The sequence below is a fragment of the Entelurus aequoreus genome, linkage group LG02 (assembly GCF_033978785.1).
Source record: "Entelurus aequoreus isolate RoL-2023_Sb linkage group LG02, RoL_Eaeq_v1.1, whole genome shotgun sequence".
Taxonomy (NCBI): domain Eukaryota; kingdom Metazoa; phylum Chordata; class Actinopteri; order Syngnathiformes; family Syngnathidae; genus Entelurus; species Entelurus aequoreus.
Window position 1 is genome coordinate 28,543,936 of NC_084732.1, and position 25,379 is coordinate 28,569,314.

Consider the following 25,379-nt stretch of genomic DNA (forward strand, 5'->3'; position numbering starts at 1 on the left):
GTTCAACTACCAACTAGTCTACACTACAGATATGACAACCCTATATTTACAGGATTAAAACAATATCTATATTGAGTTAGAGCTTACAAAAAAAGCACAAAAACGCTTGTTTGTGCCAGGAAAATTGCATCAGTCCGGAAAAAAAAGAAACAAAAGAAAAACAGCATTGTCTCATGAGTAGACGATCTTTGTTCAACTACTAACTAGTCTACACTACAGATATGAGAACCCTATATTTACAAGATTAAAACAATACCTATATTGAGTTAGAGTTTACAAAAAAGTACAAAAACGTTTGTTTGTGCCAAGAAAATTGCATCAGTCCGAAAAAAAGAAACAAAAAGAAAAACAGCATCGTCTCATGAGTAGACGATCTTTGTTCAACTATTAACTAGTCTACACTACAGATATGAGAACCCTATATTTACAAGATTAAAAAATATGTATATTCAGTTAGAGCTTACAAAAAAATGCACAAAAACGTTCGTTTGTGCCAGGAAATTGCATCAGTCCGAAAAAAAAGAAACAAAAGAAAAGCAGCATCGTCTCATGAGTAGACGATCTTTGTTCAACTACTAACTAGTCTACACTACAGATATGAAAACCCTATATTTACAGGATTAAAACAATATGTATATTCAGTTAGAGCTTACCAAAAAAAAAATGCACAAAAACGTTCGTTTGTGCCAGGAAAATTGCATCAGTCCGGGAAAAAAAGAAACAAAAGAAAAACAGCATCATCTCATGAGTAGACGATCTTTGTTCAACTACTAACTAGTCTACACTACAGATATGAAAATCCTTTGTTTACAAGATTAAAACAGTATGTATATTCAGTTAGAGCTTACAAAAAAAATGCACAAAAACGTTCGTTTGTGCCAGGAAAATTGCATCAGTCCAGGAAAAAAAGAAACAAAAGAAAAACAGCATCGTCTCATGAGTAGACGATCTTTGTTCAACTACCAACTAGTCTACACTACATATATGAGAACCCTATATTTACAGGATTAAAAAATATCTATATTGAGTTAGAGCTTACAAAAAAGCACAAAAACGTTCGTTTGTGCCAGGAAAATTGCATCAGTCCGAAAAAAAAATTAAAAATAAATAAAAATAAAAAAATGCACAAAAACGTTCGTTTGTGCCAGGAAAATTGCATCAGTCCGGAAAAAAAAAAGAAACAAAAGAAAAACAGCATAATCTCATTAGTAGACGATCTTTGTTCAACTACTAACTACACACCAACCAACGCAAGGAACAAAATGTTCATGACACGTGCGCACGTGAACGCGCTCCCCGATTCCGTTGACCAATCAGCTGGCGTGTCTTTGTTGTTGCCTTTGTAGCTAACGCCGCGTGAACGCGACGTCAACATGTGACCGAGTGCTTTCATTTGAAAAAGTTTCTTGGACGGCTCGGCGGACAAAAAAGCCGTGGAGTCTTTTCTTGACTTTAAAAAAAAAAAAATTGTAACAGGGGGAAGTGACGAGGAGAAGGAGAGAGAGGGGGGGCTGTTGTTGGGACACGTGACAAGAGCTGTTTTGACAAGCCGCGGGGAGGAGGAAGAGCTGAACGGAGGAGTGATGATCATGGTGGTGAGGAGGAGTGGAAGAAGACGGAGGAGGAGGAGGGTCAGACTGTAAAAAGCATCACGACGAGGAAGACTCACGGTTCTTCTCAACGGGAGTTTACATCCAAAGAGTCCCGTGTCGTTACCTCTTTGATCCGTTTTTTAGCCGTTTGAAGGGAGCTCTCGTGCCAGGGGGACGTTAGCTTTGTGTCAAGTCGAGCTGTCGTGTTGTTGTGTCGGAGAGGAGAAAAGTTGTAATGACAACATGACAAAAAGGGAGACACTTGTGAACTAAATAGCGACTTGGAGGACGACTCGACCACGGTCGTTTGGTAGGCGAGCAAGTGCTAGCTTAGTCAGGTTGTTTTGTGTTGTCAACACAGCTGACTTGCAAGAATGCACGCGTGTATTTAAAGCCACCTAACTATGGCCAGGGTGTTTAAAAGAGTGTGTTATAGTCAGCTGGATTTTTAAACTATCCGTGCTTCGCTTGTTTTCTCAGGCGTATTTATTTGTTGTTTTTGTTGTTGCTGTTGTTGGAGCGATCCGCTGCCATGGACTAGTACAGTAGTAGCATGCTAACAAAGCGACGCTTTGTTGCGGGATAGGTAGCCAGTCAGGGCTTCGCCGCCTCGCTAACAACAACAAAATAAGGCATGTTTGGGCTCCAAGGGGCTCCTGCACGGTTTGCTGTTGAAGACAAGAACCCAGCAAGATATCCACCGATGACACTGGACAACATGAAGCCCGAGAGAGGTAGGTTCAACACCCACGACCCAACCCCCCCCCCCCCCCCCCCAAAAAAAAAAAAAAACAACACCTCACATCTCCCAAAATGGATCTGTGTGTTTCCTCACTGAGGAATGATGTAACAGCTGGTCACCTCTTATGAGACTAAACAAATGAGGACACTTTTTTTTTTTTTGCTGCTCCACTTCAAGGCTTTTCCTTATTTTTTGTGCATACACCGCAAACTCTTGTTTTGACAGGCTTTGCTGCTGCTGCAAGAACTGTTCCTGACAAGACACCCCTGTTGTGGAAACGAGGCGCCCTAACCTTATGCTTGCCAACCTGTTTACATGTCTGCAGCAGCAGCAGAGGGGAAACGGGGACAGACATGGGAGGGGAGGGCGGTGGGGATACCCTCGTTTGTATTACTTCCGTGTTCATTTGCAGAGGCTGTCCTCTGCCTCATCGATGTATTTACATAAGCGCTTTTGTGATTGATTGTACATCGTGGCTGCTGGTGACAACACAATTAAAAGTGGCATTGGAGGCAGTGAGGCAAGGCCACTCTTCTCAGCTGTGATGAGATTAGCTGCAGTCAATCAACACAGCCTGTGTTGCTGTGACGGGGTTATGAAACTGCACTCAAGTCTGCTGACAGGCCGACTGTATATTGGTAAATTGGTAATGCCAGGGGTCAATGCACACAAAGGGCGTAAACGCGCATCGGCGCCGTCACCCCTTTCATGTAATGAATCGCCTCTGAGGCCTTTTATACAGCAGACAAATTCATGATGTGACTGACCAGAATATAAAGGGCATACCGAAAGGCACTTGTGTAATTATAGCCTCCTAATGCAGCACAGCATGCTGGGTCGGGGGGAGTTGCAGTCATGTGTTGTGTTATTTGGTCACGACAAACTGTGTTTTTGTATAAGCCAATAAAAATGTGTGGCTTCGGGACAACCTCATGAAAGATAACTTGAAGAACATTGTCAAGGGTGGGGGTTACCCACATATGCGGTCCTCTCCAAGGTTTCTCATAGTCATTCACATTGACGTCCCACTGGGGTGAGTTTTCCTTGCCCGTATGTGGGCTCTGTACAGAGGATGTCGTTGGGGCTTGTACAGCCCTTTGAGACACTTGTGATTTAGGGCTATATAAATAAACATTGATTGATTGATTGAATACGATCCCCTTTCACACAAACCTTAATTGTAATATGCACTCCCGGCCAGTAGTTGGCGATGTCACTGGTCCTTCGCAAAAGGTCTTTCGAACATCCTTGGTTGGTGGAAAAAGTCATGGATGAATAAATAAATCCACACTCAACAGGTGTAGTAAACCATGTGCGAGAAGTATTTTTAACAACATATTACTGGAGAACGTCATATTTTTTATGGTGCACCAAATGCTTTGATTGTGATATCCTTTTACTTCTTGTCATTGTGGCCAAATAGCGTAATCTTTGTCGAGTCTCAACATCAAGCTTCTGTCTAGAAGGTAATCCGGCAGCAGAATATTTTAACCAAACAAGAGTTTGGGCATCTTTGCAATCCATTACGATGTCAAACTGGTTTCTCTGGTGGGCAGTGACACTAGTGTTCCAGCAGTTTCCAGTTCATGGCCGGCAGGAACCTTGGTGGTTTCTGAACGCCCTAACCAATATCCTGAAGTAAGGACACATCCAAAAGCTTGTCCTTAAGTACAGTTTTTTGAACTGGTGATCTTGAAAATGGTTTTTATTTTTAAATAACCAGCAGAGTGGAAAAACAAGTTGACTTTATATGCTTAATTGTGTTTCATTGTATCCATTAAACCAGACCTGGGCATTCTGCGGCCCGCGGGCCACATCCGGCCCTTTGTGCATCCCTGTCCGGCCCGCGTGAGGCCAATCATAAATTACAAAATACATTTAAAAAAGTATCTATGTCGAGTGTGCAATACAACGGTGCTGCTTTTGTTTTGAAAAGCGTTATTTGTATTACTTCCGTGTGGACGTATGCACGTGCGTGATTGTGAACAGCTGCAATCACAAATTACAAAATAAAGTTGAAAAAACATATATGTTGTGCGCGCAATACAACTGTGCTGCTTTTATTTTGAAAAGTGTTATTTATTGGCGTATGTCCGTGTGTAACCTGTGAGTGAAGGTGCACAGCGACAAGTGATGCACGGTTTACACCCGAGACGCTAAAAAGAGAAGCAGTCTGATAGTTTATATATCAATGATGAAATCTTAACATTGCAACACATGCCAATACGGCCGGGTTAACTTATAAAGTGACATTTTAAAATTCCCGGGAAATATCCGGCTGAAACATTGCGGTATGATGACGTATGCGCGTGACGAAGTCCGAGTAACGGAAGTTATGGTACCCCGTAGAATCCTATACAAAAAGCTCTGTTTTCATTTCATAATTCCACAGTATTCTGGACATCTTTTGCAATTTTTTTAATGAACAATGAAGGCTGCAAAGAAGACAGTTGTAGGTGGGATCAGTGTATTAGCAGCGGACTACAGCAACACAACCAGGGGGACTTTGTTGGAGCGCTAGCCTCGCTAGCCGCCGACCTCACCTTGACTTCCTACGTCTCCGGGCCGCCAAACGCATCGGGTGAAGTCCTTCGTCCTTCTGCCGATCGCTGGAACGCAGGTGAGCACGGGTGTTGATGAGCAAATGAGGGCTGGCTGGCGTAGGTGGAGAGCTAAGGATTTTAGCATAGCTCTGTGCAGTCCGGTTGCTAAGTTAGCTTCAATGGCGTCGTTAGCACAGCATTGTTAACCTTCGCCAGCCTGGAAAGCATTAACCGTGTATTTACATGTCCACGGTTTAATAGTATTGTTGATTTTCTATCTATACTTCCAGTCAGGGGTTTATTTCTTTTGTTTCTATATGCAGTTAAAGCAAGATGCTATCACGTTAGCTCGTAGCTAAATCATTTCGCCGATGTATTGTCGTGGAGATAAAAGGCACTGAATGTCCATTTCGCGTTCTCGACTCTCATTTTCAAGAGGATATAGTATCCGAGGTGGTTTAAAATACAAATCTGTGATCTACAATAGAAAAAGGACAGTGTGGAATCCAATGAGCCAGCTTGTACCTAAGTTACGGTCAGAGCGAAAAAAGATACGTCCATCGCTGCCTCTCAAGTCATTCACTGTAACGTTCCTCATATACGAATCTTTCATCCTCGCTTAAATTAATGGGGTAATCATCACTTTCTCGGTCCGAATCTCTCTCGCTCCATTGTAAACAACGGGGAATTGTGAGGAATCCTAGCTCCTGTGACGTCACGCTACTTCCGGTACAGGCAAGGCTTTTTTTTTATCAGCGAGCAAAAGTTGCGAACTTTATCGTCGATTTTCTCTACTAAATCCTTTCAGCAAAAATATGGCAATATCGCCAAATGATCAAGTATGACACATAGAATGGATCTGCTATTCCCGTTTAAATAAAAAAAAAATCATTTCAGTAGGCCTTTAATTTATTTATATTAATCATGGAATGCTGTTACTAGGGAAAGTTACAGGAATGCACACTTCATCCTATGCTTACTATACACTTCATTGTGCAACATGAGGATGTTTAAGGGGAACTAAATGTGATCTCTGAAAGGGGTACAAATGATTTCCAAAGCAGTGCTTTTGGTATAAAGTTAAGTTAGGTTAAATGAAAGTATTATTATTACTATTAAATATTATTATTATTATTATTATTTATCTTACGGTATATATCAAAAATAATATTGAGCAAAATTTAATTGAAATATTGTCGATGTGGCCCTCCAGCAGTGCTCGGGTTGCTCATGCGGCCCCCGGTAAAAATTAATTGCCCACCCCTGCATTAAACCATATTCAATTGTATTTACAATCCACAAAGATGTAAATATACCATCTAAACATCACAAAATGCCACAAATTCAGTCGGTCATTTTGAATATTTCGCTCAGAATATTTTCGTAAATTTTCATTGATTCTATGCCACTGGAGAAACACTTCTGCACTCTGACCATATTAGCAGATCAGTAATACTGGAAATATGCAAACATTGTAAAGAGATGTGCTGTCTGTCATTCACAATCATTATGTAGGACAGAACACATACGTTTGGCTTTTTTTAAGCATTCAAAATCGTAAATAGCTAACAATTGAGTTAACAGAGGGTCCTCTATTGCGCCCATTATACCCTTCTAAAAACATCTAGAAACCACAAACAATACTCCATTTACATGTGGTGACCTGAAAATTGACCAAATATGAGCAACCAACGTAGACGGCCTGTTTTAGCAGAGCATTGATAGCAGGGAGCTAATATGCTGCTATTGTTGACACACTAAGCCAGCGGCTGCTTCTGCTTCGTCTCAAATTTGGTAAAAATTTACTTCTAGATTATAATTAATCTCTGACCTGGTAGTAGACAAATGTGGCCATGGACCGAGAGGCTTGCTCCCCTTTTTTAGCCTTTCTTGGGGTCTGTGATTGAATCTTTATCTAAACGAGGTTATGTGAGAGTCCTGTCGGTTGGCATCCCAGCAAGACTGGAAATTTTAAAGTTAGTGTTTGTTTTATTATGGTTTATCATGGTGAGTTTTTATGTTTAGCACCTAGCAATGCTGTTGATGCTATAGTTTTTCCAAAAACGCTGCGTCTGTTTTGCACTCTGCTTCTAAAAACCTCTTTATGTTTGGGTTTAAAAGAATAAGGTTCTGGATTACAGTTTTATCAAAGTAATCCTGTTGGCTCTCACAAAGTCTGCTTGATTATTATGTTCTGTGGTTCCTTCTTCTACATCACGGATCACGTGACTGACTACTGTAGCTCATTACCTCTCAAAATGGCTCGGGAATCTCCATGAGATGTATACTATTTTAAACATATGTATTTATTCGCAAACTATAGAAGTATTTTGGTGTCATAAATTAAATATATATGGCAATAGCTTCAATATAGAGGTACTCTACTGGTACTTTAAAGGTTCCAAAACCCAACTTTTGTAAATTGACAATTATGTCTTTTATATTTAGTTCATTTGTTGTATCTTCGTTTTTGTTTACCCAATGAGTGCGGTCCGTGCTACTACCAAATTGAAACTAAAAGCTGCAGTCCCATCATGATCACTATGGATGCTTAATATTTTTTCAAGCCAAGACAGACAAATTCCTGCTTCCGATTCAGATAACCGATAACTTATTTGTATCTATTATTTTTAATTGTGGTTTTTGCACACCTGTATGTAAGAAAAACTCAAAGGCAGATTTAACAAACTGTACATGTAGATTTGTCCTGACAAAATAGTGGTCCTCAGTTTATGAGGATCTCAACTTACGAGTATTTTGAGATATGAGCTGTCTCTCAGCTTTTTTTGTTATCATACATTTTTAGTTATGAGCCTTTCTGACCCTAAATGGTGGTCTTACTTCCTGGCATTACTTTAAGTTAGAGATCGAAATAACTTTATTTTCCAACCATTGGAAACCATTAGCAGCAGTTGAGCTTCTACAGCAGCCCCACAGAAGTCGGCGACGTCCTCCTTTGGCACTGCTGAGGCTTGCTCCTCCACTGGTGGCTCAGCTTACTGCCTATGCCTGAAGCTGCTTTGGGAAGCAGTGTCCAGTCGGTCTGTCACTACGCCACGTTCCGAACTGGCAGTGTCCACTCTTCACCCTCACTACTCTGGTTTTGTAGGAGATAGCATAACTACAAATACCCACTTTTTCAACGCCAATTCCAACAGGCACCAATGAATTGATATAAGTTACGATCTCGGTTATGGAACCAATTGAGCTCACAAGTTGAGTTACTGCCATATCTGTAACAATGGCAAAGGACTGGTTCTCCACTAGCATCATGTTCACGATCACAGATCACTTTAGCCCATGTCTCTGGCAAACTTCATGGAAATTTCAAATGCTGCGGCGCTAGGAAAAAGCCAGGGCCTTTCTTTGCGGCCAGCTTTGGGGCAGTCTCATTAGCAGCGCAGGTGTCTTCCTAGCATTCACAACACTGCCGCAGTGATGCTGCCGTTTCAGGTGGTTGATAAGGTTTGATGTGTCGAAACTCAAGGTTTTTTCCCTCCTCGTGTAATATTTGCTGAACTTTTGTTGTGATTAGATAACGAAAAGCCTGCCTCTGAAACAGTGAAGAAGTCCCACACGATGTTTACAATGATGAGGAGTTTACAAGTAAGGCAATTGGGAGAAAAGGAGCGTCTGATACACCCTAACCATCCTAGTATGAGGGATCGCATCTCTTTGAAGCAGTTTATTTTATATTGGTTATCGAAGCAGTTTTTTAACGTTACCGGTGCGATATTATAATTCCTAATATTGACCCGATAATTATCGTGCACCAATAATCATAAACGTCAAGTTCATTGGGGCTCTCAGCCTTGTCAAGTTAAAATACATTATTGAACCTTCAGCACCACATATTTAAAATATTTAGGTAAATGCATTCCTATGTTTTCGAAAATGTAAGACATGCGTACTAGTAAATCACATTTGTTCATGAATGGCAGAATGCCTTTATCGATAATTAACTTAATAATGCTTCCTTAATGAATTGTACAGCTACTAAGATCAGCGGATACACATTACTACTATAACTCAAATCCTGAACGAAAAAAGCAGACATAATTATTAAAAGTGTAGGAACTGCAACCAGTTACTGTGTAGCAACTACCACCACATATCGATAATGTTGACACGTAAACGACACTTGTGTTTTGAGTCATAACCCGTCTGGTGCAACCATCCCCTCAGTCAGTTCTTCACCCATAATGTACTATCACCATGTCATCTTGGCTCACTCGGCTGCCATGTTCTAAAGATGACAGCTTGTGGCAGTACTGTAGATGTAGCCCATGGCACTAAGTCTACTCCACAACTGGCGGCTATTGTTAATTGAGAACATAAGGTTCCTTAAGTGGTGGACTCTGGATTCACTTGGCTGCTTGTTTCTCAGAAAAAGGCACTGCGGTGCTGAGAGAAGGTGTTTACTTAGCAGTCTTGGGGCCTACAGTGGTGTGAACAGAGCAAGCACTTTCACTGCAGTTATGGTTTGAGGGACATTACGGTAGGTTTTGGTTGGAGGGGACTTGTCGGGACATGTCTGTCTTGTTTGGCACTGATATGACATAGTGATCACATGGGTGTGAAAAATAAATTCAGGGTTTCAGGTTGGGGTAAGATGTGATAAGATAATCAGCAATGCTACAACTATAAAAGTATATAATTCTGTTTTTCCACAGGTCAACCTGATTAGATTTTCAAAATGGCGCCAGACCATAGCAGAAATCAGTAGGAATATATTTCTTATTCAACAGGTCAATGGTGTTTGCATTCATGTGATCCAATAACCAAACACATCTACTTGTGATTTAGGGCTATATAAATAAACATTGATTGATTGATTGATACTCTATGACATCTAAAATGATAGATTAATCTCTTAATAGATTACATTATATTGTGCCACTATATCTTTGTATTTTGATGTAAATTTGTCAGTATATTTGAAATAAATTCACACTACTACTACGACTACATCTCCTAAAATGATGATTGAGCATCCGTTTTGTAGGGTTGGTAAATCAAGAATTCACATGCCATCAGGCATGTGATTTTTACTTCTATGGTCGGAAATCCTTCTTTTTTATCTCTGTAAAAATATAAAAAAATAGTTTTCCGTTTTTTCCGACCTACAATGTGTTTTAAAATCTTGATCTACGGTTTTCCCGTAATGAGTACGGTTTTTGATAATCCAGTTGTAAAAAGTACGGTTTTCCATTAAAAATAATTAACTTAAAAATCGAAGCTACGTAGCGAAGCAACTCCACGGGCAGGGGACAAATTATGCGGGAAACCTCAATGATGATTGGTTGGTTTACATATAAGAAAATCCATGATTGGTTGGTTGGTTTACTATGATGAGTCACGATTGGTTAAGATTAGGGCAAAACATTACGGACAGGCCAATCAGAGGCAAGATAGGACGGGTCATAGAACCAGGAAGGGACATCACAACAGACCTGCACATCCCAGATTATGACGAGAGAGTCGGTGAAGAAAAGGGGGAATATTCAAGCGGGCGATTTATATATTAAAAAAACTAGTGGAATATGGCAGAGGGATTCTCTTCCTTAGATTTTTCTTTTAGCGATGTAGACGACGTCCAGGAAACCCACAATGCGTCTACTTGACCACATTTGGACAAAAGTATGCGTCTAGATAAAACATTGCCCAAAACATTCATTTTAGTTGTTTACCATTCAAGCCCAAATCCAAACTGCTCTCGGCATGGAAGACGTGGAATACACATTTAAGAACACACATGATTGTGGCAGACATGTGATGACTTTTGCTACAGCATAGACTGTCTATGCTAAATTTCATTTTCATTGGTGTTTTAGAACAAAACAGTAGCTGACATTTTGTTCATTATTTCTACTGTTTATATTTTGACATTGAATAGTTGAATCATTTTGAAACATAAACATGACTGCAAGATATTTGTTGTTTCATGCTATATATCACAAATGGCTATTCAGATAAAGTAAGTTAGCTAATGGAATAAACATTGCCCGCCTTGCGGCCCACAGACCCCCGACTTATTTTCAGTCTTTTTCATTAAGTTCAAATCACATGCCTGCTGTATAATACTGATGCAAAACCTCGGATCACAGGATAAGAGTTGGTTTCAAATCGACCGATACCGATCACATGTATTAACTGAAAAAAGTGTATTTATGGTCTGTCATATTGACAGTACAACAATATCAACACAATATACAATCTACATCCTCATTTTATTTTGTTCCGTACATTTGTTAGAACAAAACGGTCAATAGTACACAATAGGGATGTAACAGTATTGTAGATACCACGGTATTGCGGTTTCAAAATGTCAATAATGCCATGGAGCATGACGGTATTAAACAATAACTTGGTAAATGTGGAATTAATAAAAACGACAATAACAAAAAGGATTTAAGGAAAATAAAAATAATGGTCTACCCTTGGTATTAACACTACTGATTTATGGAACAATTTGTCTTCCCCTTATATGTATGCCAAACAGTCACCGCTAAATAGTAACAGAGCAGTTCAATGGTTATATTTTCCTCTCTCTAGACTCTATACAAATGTACTTGTTAATTTCCTGTTAATATCTGCTTTCTGCTGTAATGTGCTTCCATTTACACTTCTTAAAGTTTACTAAGCACTTGTTTTTTTGTGTTTTTTAAAGCTAATATATCGGCTAGCTTAGCTATTAGCTTGCCTTCTCCCGCATGCTGCTCTTCCGTGCATAACATGTTTAGCCTCGTCCTCCAGTGATAATGATACATGTAAGAACTGCAGTTCATCTGTTACAATGGAGGATTATTGATTTAGGGGAGCAGCTTCAGATAGCATATTGAGATCCACAATTAGCTGCTAGCCGCCTTTGTGGCAACTATTTATTTTGGTCTTGGACTAACCATCGAAATAGAAATCTACACTAAATATGACCACAATTAATTGCAATCAACGCGATTATTGGACGCATTTAGGTTGTGCGGATAGTAGAGATGCGCGGTTTGCGGACACAACGGCGGAGTACACGGATAATCCGCGTATAATCCGCGGGTCGGGCGGATGCTTGACGAAAAAAATAGATTTTAAATAGATTCGGGCGGGTGGCGGTTGAACCAATTTGGAAATATACATACATAGTTAAATGTATAAAGAGAATCCTATGCGTCCCAGCAACAAGTGCCGCAAGTGAGCGCTCCTTCAGCGCAGCAGGGCGCATTTTAGAGACCAGGCTCTCTCGCCTGAATCCTGGCACTGTAGATGCCATTTTATTCCAGTGTTATGAGAGTAGCGTATGTGTGTGTGGGGCCCTTTAACAGGTGACAGCATGTGAGGTGAGTGACGTCAATGAGTGTGTGGGCGAGAGAAGAGAGGGAGCGGTAGCGTGAGTGCGGGCGGGACTAGTTTGTTTTGTTTTGTGTTGGATTGGCTGTGTGCAAGCAATCAATAAAGCAAGAGTTGCAACTAATCGCCGGACTCATCGTTCACCCTAAAGTCGTCCGCTGTGTAGACCCACTGCGGGTAAAGTGAAGGGTGTTGCCCCGAGCATACATCGGCCCTGGAGAAGTGTCTCCCCTGCGCTCTTCGACTACGGTGTGGGAGCAGGAAGCAGGAAAGGTGCAACACCTGCATAGTGCTAACAAAAAAAAAAAGTAAGTAGACATACGGTTGGATATGTTAAACGAATTAGTCTACGTTACCTAGGCTATACCAAATAAGCCCATGTCTAACCTATATTGAGTTCGGTCAGCTGAATAATTTTGATGGTTACGTGTTGTTTGGGCGCACTACAATGCAAAGGAATTAAGGCAATTGCGTTGTTTATTGTGTTTTTTTTCTATTCAAGATATACTACTGTATGTTAATTATTTGGCCTCGCTTTCAAGTGAAGCGCATCTCCGATTGGCTACAATGTAAGGCTATTCAGCCTGCTTTGTTTGTCGCGACCGTCTATTTTCATTATAATTCAATTATTATTATTTATTTAATTTATTTTTGTTTAAATAGGGATGACATACATATGTTATTGTATAATTTAAATTTGTGCGCGTGATTGACAGCCTAAGGCTTATGAGGCACATTTTTTATTTATTTTTTTATTTCAACTTAAAAACGTATGAGCCTATGCCTATGCCTACAACATAAGCTATGTGTTTATCTTTATTTTCCTGCCTGTCGTTGACAATGGAGATTGTCTGATATTTTGTCATGGCTGCAGATCAATCAATAAAGGTTCATCTTTGTCGCGAAATTGTTCACTGTTTCACTGTGCACCCCGCCCTCGTCCCTATTTGAGCATTATAACGTTAACAAGTTAATATTCATTGAAATAAATTCAGAATTTTTTTTTTACCTCACGAAAATATAGGCCTAGTCTTTCTAAAACATTTTTTTAACTTCTTAAAAGCATCGTTCTGCTTGCTGCAACTGTGCACACAAAGTGTGAGGAACGCACTCCTGATCGGAGGGCATTGGCAACAATAGTCAACACTTTCTTAATGGAAATGACAATAATATTATAATAATGATAAATAATATTATCACGCATTAATATCTCTTAGCCACTAATGCGTGGCCAAGAGATATTCATGCGTGGCACACATTGAATGTCTCTGCTGCATTGGATCAGTCTCCTGTCTTTAACAGGCAAAAGCTTTCTATAACCTCACTAATGCCTTGCATCGTCTATATTAGATATATAACAACGGGCGGATGGCGGGTGGGTGTGGTTTTGATAAAATGTTGGTTTGGGTGGATGGCGGGTGGATGACGACTTTTGTGATGCGGTTGCGAATGAAATAATTTCCTATCCGCGCATCTCTAGCGGATAGGCTCCAGCCCCCCCGCGACCCCGAAAGGGACAAGCGGTTGAAAATGGATGGATGGACGGATATATCCATTTGTTGCATTCAGTGGGCCATGGTTCCATTATTCAAGGGAGAAGAGATGAGCACTTAACATTTTTCTCAGAGACCTAACATCATCTGACCTCCCCCGTGTTTTTTCCTGCGACTTGAGTGATGAGTCAGGTTGGTGTGGGAGTGCATGTGCAACAGATTGCTCCTAAGTTGAACCACGTTGCTCTTCGAGTCCTAAAAAGAACACCCTGGGCTTGAGCTGGGCGTTATGGCTGAAAACTGTACCATGATATAGTGTTTTATATCAGTCAATATCAATAATTATTTATATTTGTATGACCTATTGAAAATAAGGACCAAGAGAGAAATATATTCAATGTTTCTATTTAAAATGTGACTTTCCTCTAAATTGTATTACTCCATGCTATCAAGGCAGAAAATAAATTACATGTCAACTTGGGATGTCCCGACCCAGGTTTTTGCACTTCCGATGGTGTTTTTGCACTTCCGATCCGATGCCGATACTGGCCTTATCCGAGCATGTATTAAAGTTTAAAGTTATTTAGCCTACTTAGTTTTCAGATTCATGTTGAAAAGGGTTTTAGTACTCTTGATAACAACTAGCCAGCTGAATTAGGTGAGTTTGAATAATACACAGTATTGGGACTAACGCGTTACAAAGTAACGCGTTACTGTAATCCCGTTAGTTTCGGCGGTAACTAGTAATCTAACACGTTATTTTTTATATTCAGTAACTCAGTTACTGTTACTACATGATGCGTTACTTCGTTATTTTACGTTATTTTTTTATATAGTATCGGCTAGAAACAGGATCTGAATGTGTTTTATTGCAGTGGAGCAGTGACGTGCTTCTGATTATTCCTCTGCGCTCTGTGTGTGTGTGTGTGTCTGGGTGTGGGTGGGAAGGGGAGGGGAGGGGAGGGGGGTGCGCAATACAACGTAAACCGTTGGCCAACTAAAAACTAACCACAGAACACTATACGACTATACGGTATAGTGTTCTGTGGTTACTTTTTGGTTGGCCAAGCGGACGTGACGACAGGCTGTCCTCACTCAGGTCCGCACGGACCTGGAGGGGGCGTGCCTTAAGTCCGGCTGGAAATCGGGAGACATTTGGGAGAATGGTTGTCCCGGGGAGAGGCACTGAAATTCGGGAGGGTTGGCAAGTATGAGATATTCTCACTTCTTTTCTTTTGTCTAGCACAAAGAAAAGAAAATTTTAGTTAAATGTAAGTTGTGTCTTGGATCAAAGATCCCGTCTACTGCCCAAAACAACAATTAAAATCTGCCTGGTTAGGCTTTGTGTATGTCACGTGTGCCTTCCTTAGGTGAAGCCAGGTTTACAGCTATGTTGTTGATTGATTAATTGATTGAGACTTTTATTAGTAGATTGCACAGTACAGTACATATTCTGTACAATTGACCACTAAATGGTAACCCCCCAATAAGTTTTTCAACTTGTCCACTTAAATTGATTCAACTTGTTTAAGTCGGGGTCCACTTAAATTGATTCATGATACAGATATATACTATCAAATATATACTATCATCATAATACAGTCATCACACAAGATAATCATCAGAGTATATACATTGAATTATTTACATTATTTACAATCCAGGGTGTGGGATATGGAGGGGGGGGGGGGTTAGGATTTGTTGGTATCAACACTTCAGTCATCAACAATCAGCATCAACAATTGCATCATCAGAGAAATGGACATTGAAACAGTGTAGGACTGACTTGGTAGGATATGTACAGCAAGTAGTGGACACAGAGAGAGAGATCAGAAAGTATAAGAAAAAGTGTCTACATTTGATTATTTACAATCCGAAAAGGTATTATGTGGAAGGGGGGGGGGTGTTAGTTTAGGGTTGTAGTTGCCTGGAGGTGTTCTTTTAGTGCGGTTTTGAAGGTGGATAGAAATGCCCTTTATTTTACACCTTTTGGGAGTGCATTCCATATTGATGTGGCATAGAAAGAGAATGAGTTAAGACCTTTGTTAGTTCGGAATCTGGGTTTAACGTGGTTAGTGTTAGTGTTAGTGCTAGTGTTATTATGCGGTTTGTTACTTATGTATGTTATGTTGCAGCTATTTAAAATAGTTTTGTCAATTTGTTCTGGCCTGAAATAAATTGGCCCTATGAAACATATCTTTGTCTTTGTGTGTTGTATGTAGACCACATTGCTTAGCAGAGTTCAGTGATGCAAATGCATGTCAAGTTGATCAACAGATTGTATTATTCTCCAGTGCAATAACAGTATTGAAATGAAGGCTAAAAGGGCATTAATGGGAGCTTTAAAAAAAAAAAAGTAGAAGAAGTAACTAAATAGTTACTTTTCACAGTAACGCATTACTTTTTGGTGTAACTGAGTTAGTAACTGAGTTACTTTTGAAATAAAGTAACTAGTAACTGTAACCAGTTACTGGTTTTCAGTAACTAACCCAACACTGATAATACACAATGGAGATGTTGACGTGCAGAGTTTCAAACACTCTTCATTTTCTAGCAGGGGACTTTTCAAATGATGCTACATATTAGCAGTAATGCTACTTTTTATAGCAACGCTTTTGCCCCACACTTGACAAATTACGGTTGTCTGTTCGACATATTCCCACTTGAAGCCAAACCACCGCTAGACGATGGACCCCCTGCGGTTTTTCTTGGGAATTAATTAATTCTTCCTTCATTATTACCGCTCACACGGCTACGCTAGCATCACAGCTAACGTTAGCCGTGCTGCTACCTCTCTGCTGGGAGAGGGCGTATACGTATGTGACGTATGACGTGACAGTATGTGACGTATGTAAGAAGGTGCGCTTGCTGTCTGTGAGAAGCAGACACAAGAAGGAGTGGGAAGAGCCTGTCGTGTAATGCCAGCAGCTAAAACAGGGGTGGGCAATTAATTTTCACCGGGGGCCGCATAAGCAACCCGAGCACTGCTGGAGGGCCACACGACAATATTTAAATTAAATTTTGCTCAATATTATTTTTGATATACCGTAAGATAAATAATAATGATGATAATAATAATAATAATTTAATTTAACCTAACTTAACTTTATACAAAAGCAGATTGCTTTTGATGGTCAATTTATCCTGCATTATCCAACATTTTTCCCCATCAGATTTGGACAACCATCTGTTGTTAAAAATAGTTTTTAATCATATTTATTTTATATTGTTTTTTATATTCGTTTTATATGTAATTGTTTTTTCTTTTTATTCAGTCATTGGTGGAGCTAAGGATAATATTTGAATATTGTTTTTAATATTGTTGTGCAGCACTTTGGAAACATTTTGTTGTTTGTGCTATATAAATAAAGTGGATTGGATTGTCACACCTGCCAGCTTGTCCCATTTCAGTCCTAACATGTCCAAACACGCATTTACCTATGTGAACAAGTCATTACCTGTGGTTGTCTCTTTAATTGACTGCATGGCTGCCAGCTACTCCGTGATTTGAAAGTCTGCAGTTATCCCACGTAAGAAGAAGAGCAGCCGGAGGTGTCACGTACATCACAGCTCTCATCCGAAGTTAGCGAAAAACAGTCCATGTCTCCGGGCATATCAGCGCAACAGAGTCCAATAAGCACTCCTTAATAAATTCTCCGTCAGAAAACGCCTTACTTTTTCTGGCGCTTTTGTGACAAATGACGAAACTTGTCCTGACAGCTGCATCTCTGGGGGTGTGAAATATGGCAAAAAGTCCTTGTTGGCTTTGCAGTTTTACCATCAACGCATCGGCCTCCCTTGCGCGCGCTTCATCAGACACATTCCGGTATTTTCCCTCATGTTTCTTCGTGTAGTGGCGATTAAAATGATATTCTTTAAACACAGCAAGCTGTGTACCACAAATTAAACACACGGCTTTACCATTAATTTATGTAAAGAAATACTTGCCAGTCCAAAACACGCCATTCGTCATCAACTTTTCTTTTTTTAGCGTCTCATCACTTGTCTCTATGCACCTTCACTCGCAGGTTCCCCCCGGACATATGGCATAAATAACACATTTCAAAATAAAAGCAGCACAGTTGTATTGCTCGCACGACATAGATGTTTTTTAAACTTTATTTTGTAATTTGTTATTGCGCCGTTCAATTCACTCACAATCGCACACGCGCATATGTCCACACGGAAGTAATACAAATAACGCTTTTCAAAACAAAAGCAGCACCGTTGTATTGCACACACGACATAGATACTTTTTGAAATTTATTTTGTAACTTATGATTGGCCTCACGTGGGCCGGACAGGGATTCGCAAAGGGCCGGATGCGGCCCGCGGGCCGTACAATGCCCAGGTCTAAACTAAAAGCAACTGCGTGAGAACGTATACTCGAATATCACAATATAGTAATTTTCTATATCGCACAGAGACAGCTGACATTTTTACCGGTAACTTTTAATTCACATAGCCGTCTTAACGGTTAGGACACAGACCTGTGGATGTGTGGAAGGTGTGCTGGAAAATGCGAAACGTAAATTAGGGAGCAGCAGAAAAGTAGAATGTATTATTTAAATCTGTGCGTTGGAAAACACGGACCGAAATTCTTTTTAAAACTGGATCTGGATCTGCATTTTCCCATGCCTTGCCGATACGCATTTTTTGGCAAATATCGGCGGCCGATCCGATCCAAATATCGGATCGGGACATCCCTAATGTCAACACAACCATGGAAAACACTAAATCAATGTAAACACATTTTTAAAATCACATTGAACACTTAACAATAACCTCTTAAAATTCAAGTGCAAAAATAAGGAATACATAAATGTTTAATAAAGTGTAACAAAATAGTGCAAAGTGCGAACATGTAAACACAAAGAAACCTGATAACTATTTTCTGCATATTTAGTGCCAGGAAGTTATTGCTGTCCTCAAGGGTCAGCGCAGCTAAAATGGTGTGGTATTACCGGTCTTGATGGGGACGAGCACCTTTTATAATTTACAGACCTCATTGGTCTGACTCCAGTCTGTTTTTAAAAATCCAAAAAAGGGCCATACTGTCGAGGTGACTTTTCCTGTTTTATCAAAAAAAATTTTGCTCTTTACAGCACTCATTTTTAGTTTATCTTCTGACTCCATGCAAAGAATCAACCACGAGACAACAACATTGGCGCAACTAGACGTAATAGTTGATGCTGTTACCTGATTGGCTATTAGTGTGTCACTCCCACTGATCAATTTTCACACAGAGCGAGTGCATTTGTGCATGCAACCAACCTTGCTTCGCCATTTCCGGTTTCTTCTAACAACAAAGAAAAAAAAATTATTGAACGTTTAATCGAACGCATTTTTTTTAAAATATCAATTACGTATCTATAGCTATATATATTGATATCGTTTTATCGCCCAGTCCAACCCTGGGTCTTTTTACAAGGGGGCTTATATGTATCAGTAAAAAGACCAAAAAGCCAAAGATGCAAAAAAGAGCTAATCATTCGCCGCTACCTAAACAAACTGAGATCTTGCGAAGTATGTTGAAGTCTCGCTGGACATGATGGCTGAGATTTTGTGCGAGGTTTACCAAACCTTTTCAACTCTGGTCCATTTCCAAATTGCACAATGTTTTCGGTGTTCAAATGTTAGGGTTCCACCGTATCCTTAAAAAAAAAAGTTATTCCCTGCTGTTAAAGCTGTAATTGCATTTTCCTCAAGACCTAATAAGTGCAAAGATTACATTCCAAATATATAAAGACTTTATTACAGGGGTTACATGAGGTCAGGTGGTGGAATCTCCCAAACAAAAGAGCCATGGTGATGGAGTTCTTGTTATTTTACACCCTCAACTGCCACTCTCACACTCCCACCCTTTAAGACTTGCATTTAGAAGCATTAAATGACCTCATAGCAGGTTATATTGGAGAGCCTTAGTCAGCTGGGAAGCACTGCTCTCTTCACTGTTGTTTATTGTGTTTGTATGGCGATGTGTTGCAAATAGGTCCGTTAGAAGGAGGAGTCAGTCCCTCTGCTTGCTGCATATATTCTGTTGTGTCCTCAGACAGATTACAGCTGCCCCGAGATGTCCCAGACTCGTGCAAGAGCGGATCAGTGGATCTGTACTCTCGCTGAATAGCCCCAGATAACACAGAGTGACGTACACTGTTGGGCCATGCAGAACCGGTCTAGTCCCGTGTTGTCTTTGTCAGTGATTTATCTCACGGCAGGAGGCAACAACAACAGATGCTTTTGCCTCGGTCATACAACTCTCGCTCAATTTGAACTCACCTGATTATAAACCAGGTTACAACTACTCTAAAGACTAGGGTGTCTGAAATAAAAACCTGCACATAATTTAATCTTGACTTATGATCCCATTAAAATCCTAGTATATTGATGCAGTTTGGTTTCTAAGTTCTTTTGGCGGTTTGGGCCCTTTTCCAGTTTTTCATTATTTTTGTTTGTGGTTGTTTTAATTGTACATAGAATATTACACAGGCTGATAAAAATAAAATTGGCCCACAGGCCCAACAACCTGCTATGTGCCAGACCCATAGGAAAAGCTAACATTGCTTTGCATACCGTGCCCTCTGTGTCGGGGTCAATCCTTGGCCAACATTCATCCCTAGTGCTGTTGTGACAAGTTGGACTTTAAGTAGCCTAGTCGTGCGTCGTCACTTCAAGGGATTGAGCTTCCTCCAATATTTCGAGTGCAGAAATGGTCTTACATATTGATAGAACGTTTCATTTTTGTAGTAGGAATGTAACGATAAACAGTGATACTGATAACTGCGTTAAAACTTAGGACGGTTTGTATTAACGTTTTAATTTAAAATTTTAGAAAAATCAAGATTGATAACTGAACTGACTAATGCCAGCTCGCTATCTTAAATACTAACATGAAAACAAGAGACATTAACACAGTTTCCTTTGAAGAAACAACATAGCCCAATTTAAATTTTCTGCTTTACCTGCTTTCCAAATATAGACGGCCACAACTTTTGAGAAAAAAGATCGGCCAATAAGTTGCAATTGAGGCAGCAAATCAATCAAAACTCATCAAATACACACTCCAATACACTTTTGTGGAGAAATTGTGAGCAAGTCTCCAAAACATACTGAGAAATCTTTGTAAATTCCTGCCCACTTTTATTATTTTAATCTCAAAGTCTTACTAAGATTTTTTAAATCAATTATTTATTTTGTAACATTTTTAAACCACTTAGTGATTGCATTTAATTGCATTAAGAGCTGAACTTGATTATGTATTTGGAAATATTTAATTTAGTTTGTGTTATCTATTTTAAACTCATATTCTCAACTTTCATCATGTTCTATATTCTTGTTTAAAAATTACTTTCACGGAAAAGTTTTTTTTCCTCCTCGGTAAAGGCATTTCAAAATAACACATTTTATGCCATACCGTCAGAATATCATACCAGCGCATGTGGCATTCTGTGGGACAATGTAGTTAAACGTCAGCCAGAGCTGCAGGAACAGGAAGAGCCATCTGGACATGGTGGTTCTTGGAGCAGTTCGTCAAATGTCTCTTACGGTTTCCTTATTTAGGCTTGTCTTTAGCATTGACAATCCATTATGCTGCCTTGGTTATCTAATGAGAGCATGGGTTTATTTTTATTGGCATTTGAATCAAGGTTAATACAATGTTATAATCATATTTCCATCATATCTAATCTAATAATAATTCCTGATTTAAAATAGATAAGTATATGGAGTTCCCTTAGTGCTGTGCAACTCTACCTTCTAACCATGTTTTGATTTTGTTTTCTGCAGCACTAACCTACATGCATCCAATTATTGCCATTTTTGGCCTGCTCATTTGGGTATCGTGACCCGCTCAGATAGTTAACAAGGCCAGAATTGTGCAACTTTGCACTATTATAACAGATGGTTGCTCTTCTTTTGGAAATATGACCAACCCCCTTCATCACATCCGACCACTTTAAGGTCTTCCCTTTAGCATGTGGTATTTTAAGGGGTAGAGGTCAGAAGGTGATTGGGTGAGGGGGATCATGGAAGCCAGTGGGGGTGTTTGAGAGAAGGAGCTGTGGTTACAAGGTAGCAGCTTGGAAAGGCGCTTGTCCTATTAATTAGGCAAAACCAGCAGTTAATTATTCGGTTTTGTTTTCTCCCAATGCGACTATGTAGCTGTTCTTTTACAGAACATACATGGTTAGACACAGGCTCTGTTAACAGAGAGCAACATTGGGGACTCATACCGAAGGCGTAGAGCACATTGTTTATTAACAACAGTCTGAGGGTTCAGTAAATTTGAGACTACCGGTACTATCCCCTTTCTTTGTCCAATCATACGTATACATCTAATCAAGCAAGCCAGTTGCCTTGAGTATTTTTTGGGAGGAGATAATTGCCTTCACCCGACCTACCCTGTAGATTTTCATCTTAGCTCTATTCCAGTTGACAGTAAGTTCAGAGGTTAATGTACATTTTTCCCATGTGCTCAGCTGATTTTTACTGGTAGTTTTTTTTCTTCCTTTTATTTTAGACGGCGCAGCACATTGGTAATGGTAGATGTAATTTAAAGTTTTTCAACTCTTGATCAAAGAAGTCGTGTGCTCTGATTCATGCTCAGGTTTTCACATCCTTTGGCACAATAGGAAGAGGTGGGCCAAGGCACGACACAGGTTTCATGCACATAAACTGAGTCAGATAGCTACTCTAATGAGATAGATCTTACCAATTCTTGTAGATAACTTACACAAATCATAACTGAAATGTACTCAAAATAATCCAAAAGTCAATGCTTGTTCACCCATGACTACGTTTGTGTGTTAGCTTTCAACCCTACGGTTTATTATACGGTGTGGCTAATTTTTATTAATTTTTCTTAGCTAATGACCTTAATGTTTTGTATTCAACAAATAGTTTTCATATTACACAGGCAGAGACACTGAATATGTGTGTTATTGTTTGTGCTATGGCACCATCTTTTGAACGAGTTCGCTCACTGTAGGTGCTTCGGGTTGACAAATGTACTCTCTGCTTCGTGCTGGAAGTACATTCGTGCACAGCGTTTCTGCTCAAAAGGATTCTTCATCATTACAAGCAACATTTGTAAGTTTTACAATATATACTGAACAAAAATATAAACGCAACTCTTTAGTTTTGCTCCAATTTTCATGAGTTGAACTCAAAGATCTAAAACGTTTACTTATACACAAAATACCTACAGTATTCCTCTCAAATATTGTTCACAAGTCTGTCTAAATCTGTGTTAGTGAGCAGTTCATCTTTGCCAAGATAATCCATCCAACCTCACAGGTGAGGCATATCAAGATGCCTTAGGCTGCCCACATTTAAAGGCCACTCTGAAATGTGCAGTTTTATCACACAGCACAATGCCACAGATGTCGTGAGTTTTGAGGGAGCGTGCAGTTGGCATGCTGACAGCAGGAGTGTCCACCAGAGCTGTTGCCCGTGAATTCAATGTTTATTTCTCTATCAAAAGCCGTCTCCAAAGGCGTTTCAGAGAATTTGGCAGTACATCCAACCGGCCTAACAACCGCAGACCACGTGTAACCACACCAGCCCAGGACCTCCACATCCAGCATTTGCACCTCCATTATCGTCTGAACCCAGCCACCTGGACAGCTGCTGCAACAATTGGTTTGCATAACTAAAGAATTTCTGCACAAACTGAAATCGTCTCAGGGAAGCTCATCTGCATGCTTGTCGTCCTCATCAGGGTCTCGACCTGACTGCAGTTTGTCATCATAACCACTCGAGTGGGCAAATGTTCACATTCGATGGCGTTAAGCACGTTGGAGAGGTGTTCTCTTCACGGATTAATCCTGGTTTTCACTGTTCAGGGTAAATGGCAGACAGCTTGTGTGGCGTTGTGTGGGTGAGCTGTTTGCTGATGTCAACGTTGTGAATCGAGGGGCCCATGGTGGGGGTGGGGTTACGGTATAGGCAGGCGTATGTTATGGAAAACGAACACGAGTGCATTTTATTGATGGTATTTTGAATGCACAGAGGTACCGTGACGAGATCCTGAGGCCCATTGTTGTGACATTCACCCGAGACCATCAACTCATGTTGCAGCATGACAATGCACGGCCCCATGTTGCAAGGATCTGTACACAATTCCTGGAAGCTGAATAAATCCCAGTTCTTGCATGGCCAGCATACTCACCGGAGATGTCACTCATTGAGCATGTTTGGGATGCTGTGGATCGGCGTATACGACAGCGTGTTCCAGTTCCTGCCAATATCCAGCAACTTCGCACAGCCATTGCAGAGTAGTGGACCAACATTCCACAGGCCACAATCAACAACCTGATCAACTCTATGCGAAGGAGATGTGTTGCAATCCGGGAGGGAAATGGTGTTCACACCAGATACTGACTGCTTTTCTGACCTTCCCAGACCCCCAATATAGCAATACTGCAAACATTTTAAAGTGGCCTTTTATATTGGGCAGCCTAATATATATATATATATATATATAATCATGCTGTTTAATCAGCATCTTGATGTGCCACACCTGTGAGGTAGGATGGATTATCTTGGCAAAGAAGAAATGCTCACGAACGCAGATTTAGACAGATTTGTGAACAATATTTGAGAGGAATAGGTCTTTTGAGTATATAGTAAAGTTTTAGATCTTTGAGTTCAACTCATGAAAACTCACGTTTATATTTTTATTCAGTATAACTAAAACAATTCTTACCTACTAAACTGTCCAATATGTGACGTCTGTAGGAGTGTTTTCATGAATATTTGTACGTGCTATTGTAATGTAACCAAACTGGCATTGTTAGCGAATATACTAACATGTTTATAAGTGTCTGTGTTAGTATTATTAACTTACAATCAGTACGTGTTCATGCGCTAAATTAGTTAGATTTCTCAAATAGTTCAGTCCTAAATAAGCATCCTACAACCCATAGAAACATCTTAATTTGATCGTGTTCGGTTTTTGAAAAGTCGGTCTAAAACACATGGATTATGCGACGGAAAACCAGATCTCTCGACTGCCAGAGGGGACCCTTCGTATCACGCATGCGCCAGTCTCAACGCACGGGATACAACCCGAAAGAAGATACCGTTCAATAAAAATATAAGCAACAATTGTAATAAAGAGGAGACTGTTTATTTGCTTCACAAATTAAAAGAACATAACATTTAAAAAATATAACGGATTTATTTAAGAAGGTAGCTAATGAAACGTACAATGCCATCTTTATTCGAACTCACGAACGAATTGCGAAGAGGAAAGAGCACAAAGCAGGTATATCAAAGGCGAATAATAAAGCGTACACAAACCTCTTCACGCTGCATGTGCGCGCTCCAAACTGTGTAGTAGCAATAACTCTGTATTCCCCACAACTGGCAAGATAGTCCAGAACAATAGCAACCCTCATCTGGAACAGTATCGGCCATGTTTTCTTTTGGAATTAAAACTCCTTCTATCAATCTACGTAGCATTATGAATGAACTCCGAGACATATGAAAGCTTTGTTTCCATAATTCTCTGTCCGAAAATTCCTTCGAATGAACTCTCTGCCGCCGGTCTTTCCTTGCTTCGGACTTGCATTCACTCCGATACATTCTTGGTAGTAGAGTCATGTTCGTAGCGCAATCTAAGATCATTCCTTGATGCTGTCTGCTATTTAAAATCAGCATGCCCATT

General features: G+C 40.0%; 1 protein-coding gene across 1 annotated transcript in view; it reads left to right on the forward strand.

The window, feature by feature from the left end:
• The first annotated feature begins 1,357 nt into the window (after positions 1-1,357).
• Positions 1,358-25,379, forward strand: part of atosa (atos homolog A) — an 88,878-nt gene continuing 64,856 nt past the window's right edge. The window contains exon 1 of the mRNA XM_062024370.1: positions 1,358-2,326. Within this exon, the coding sequence (XP_061880354.1) occupies positions 2,227-2,326 (100 nt within the window). The 5' untranslated portion in view covers positions 1,358-2,226. The remainder of the gene's footprint in view (positions 2,327-25,379) is intronic.